The following is a 268-nucleotide window of genomic DNA, read 5'->3' on the forward strand; positions in this document are numbered from 1 at the left end:
TTTTCCTGGCATCGGATATCCAGCAGCTGAGACAGGCGATAGAGGAGTGTAAGCAGGTGATCCTGGAGCTGCCCGAGCATTCGGACAAGCAGAAGGACGCAGTGGTCAGACTCATCCATCTCCGACTTAAGCTGCAGGAGCTGAAAGTGAGTGAGAAGAGGGAGGGGGGGCAAAAAAAGGGACCACAGCAGTCACAACAAGGAGACCAGACAGGAGGATGACACCGCAGCTCCCCACTTCTTCCTGTTACTTGCTGAGTCTTTTCTTC

The 268-nt window shown here is 53.7% G+C and overlaps 1 protein-coding gene across 3 annotated transcripts in view; it reads left to right on the forward strand.

The window, feature by feature from the left end:
• DEF8 (differentially expressed in FDCP 8 homolog) overlaps positions 1-268 on the forward strand; it is a 23,030-nt gene that overhangs the window by 14,308 nt on the left and 8,454 nt on the right. The window contains exon 5 of one of the 3 annotated variants that reach the window (XM_018566481.1): positions 1-146. In XM_018566481.1, the coding sequence (XP_018421983.1) occupies positions 1-146 (146 nt within the window). The remainder of the gene's footprint in view (positions 147-268) is intronic. The other 2 variants (XM_018566482.1, XM_018566483.1) reach the window with 2 other exon arrangements.

Source organism: Nanorana parkeri, unplaced genomic scaffold (assembly GCF_000935625.1).
Source record: "Nanorana parkeri isolate BGI_ZX_2015 unplaced genomic scaffold, ASM93562v1 scaffold952, whole genome shotgun sequence".
Lineage (NCBI taxonomy): Eukaryota > Metazoa > Chordata > Amphibia > Anura > Dicroglossidae > Nanorana > Nanorana parkeri.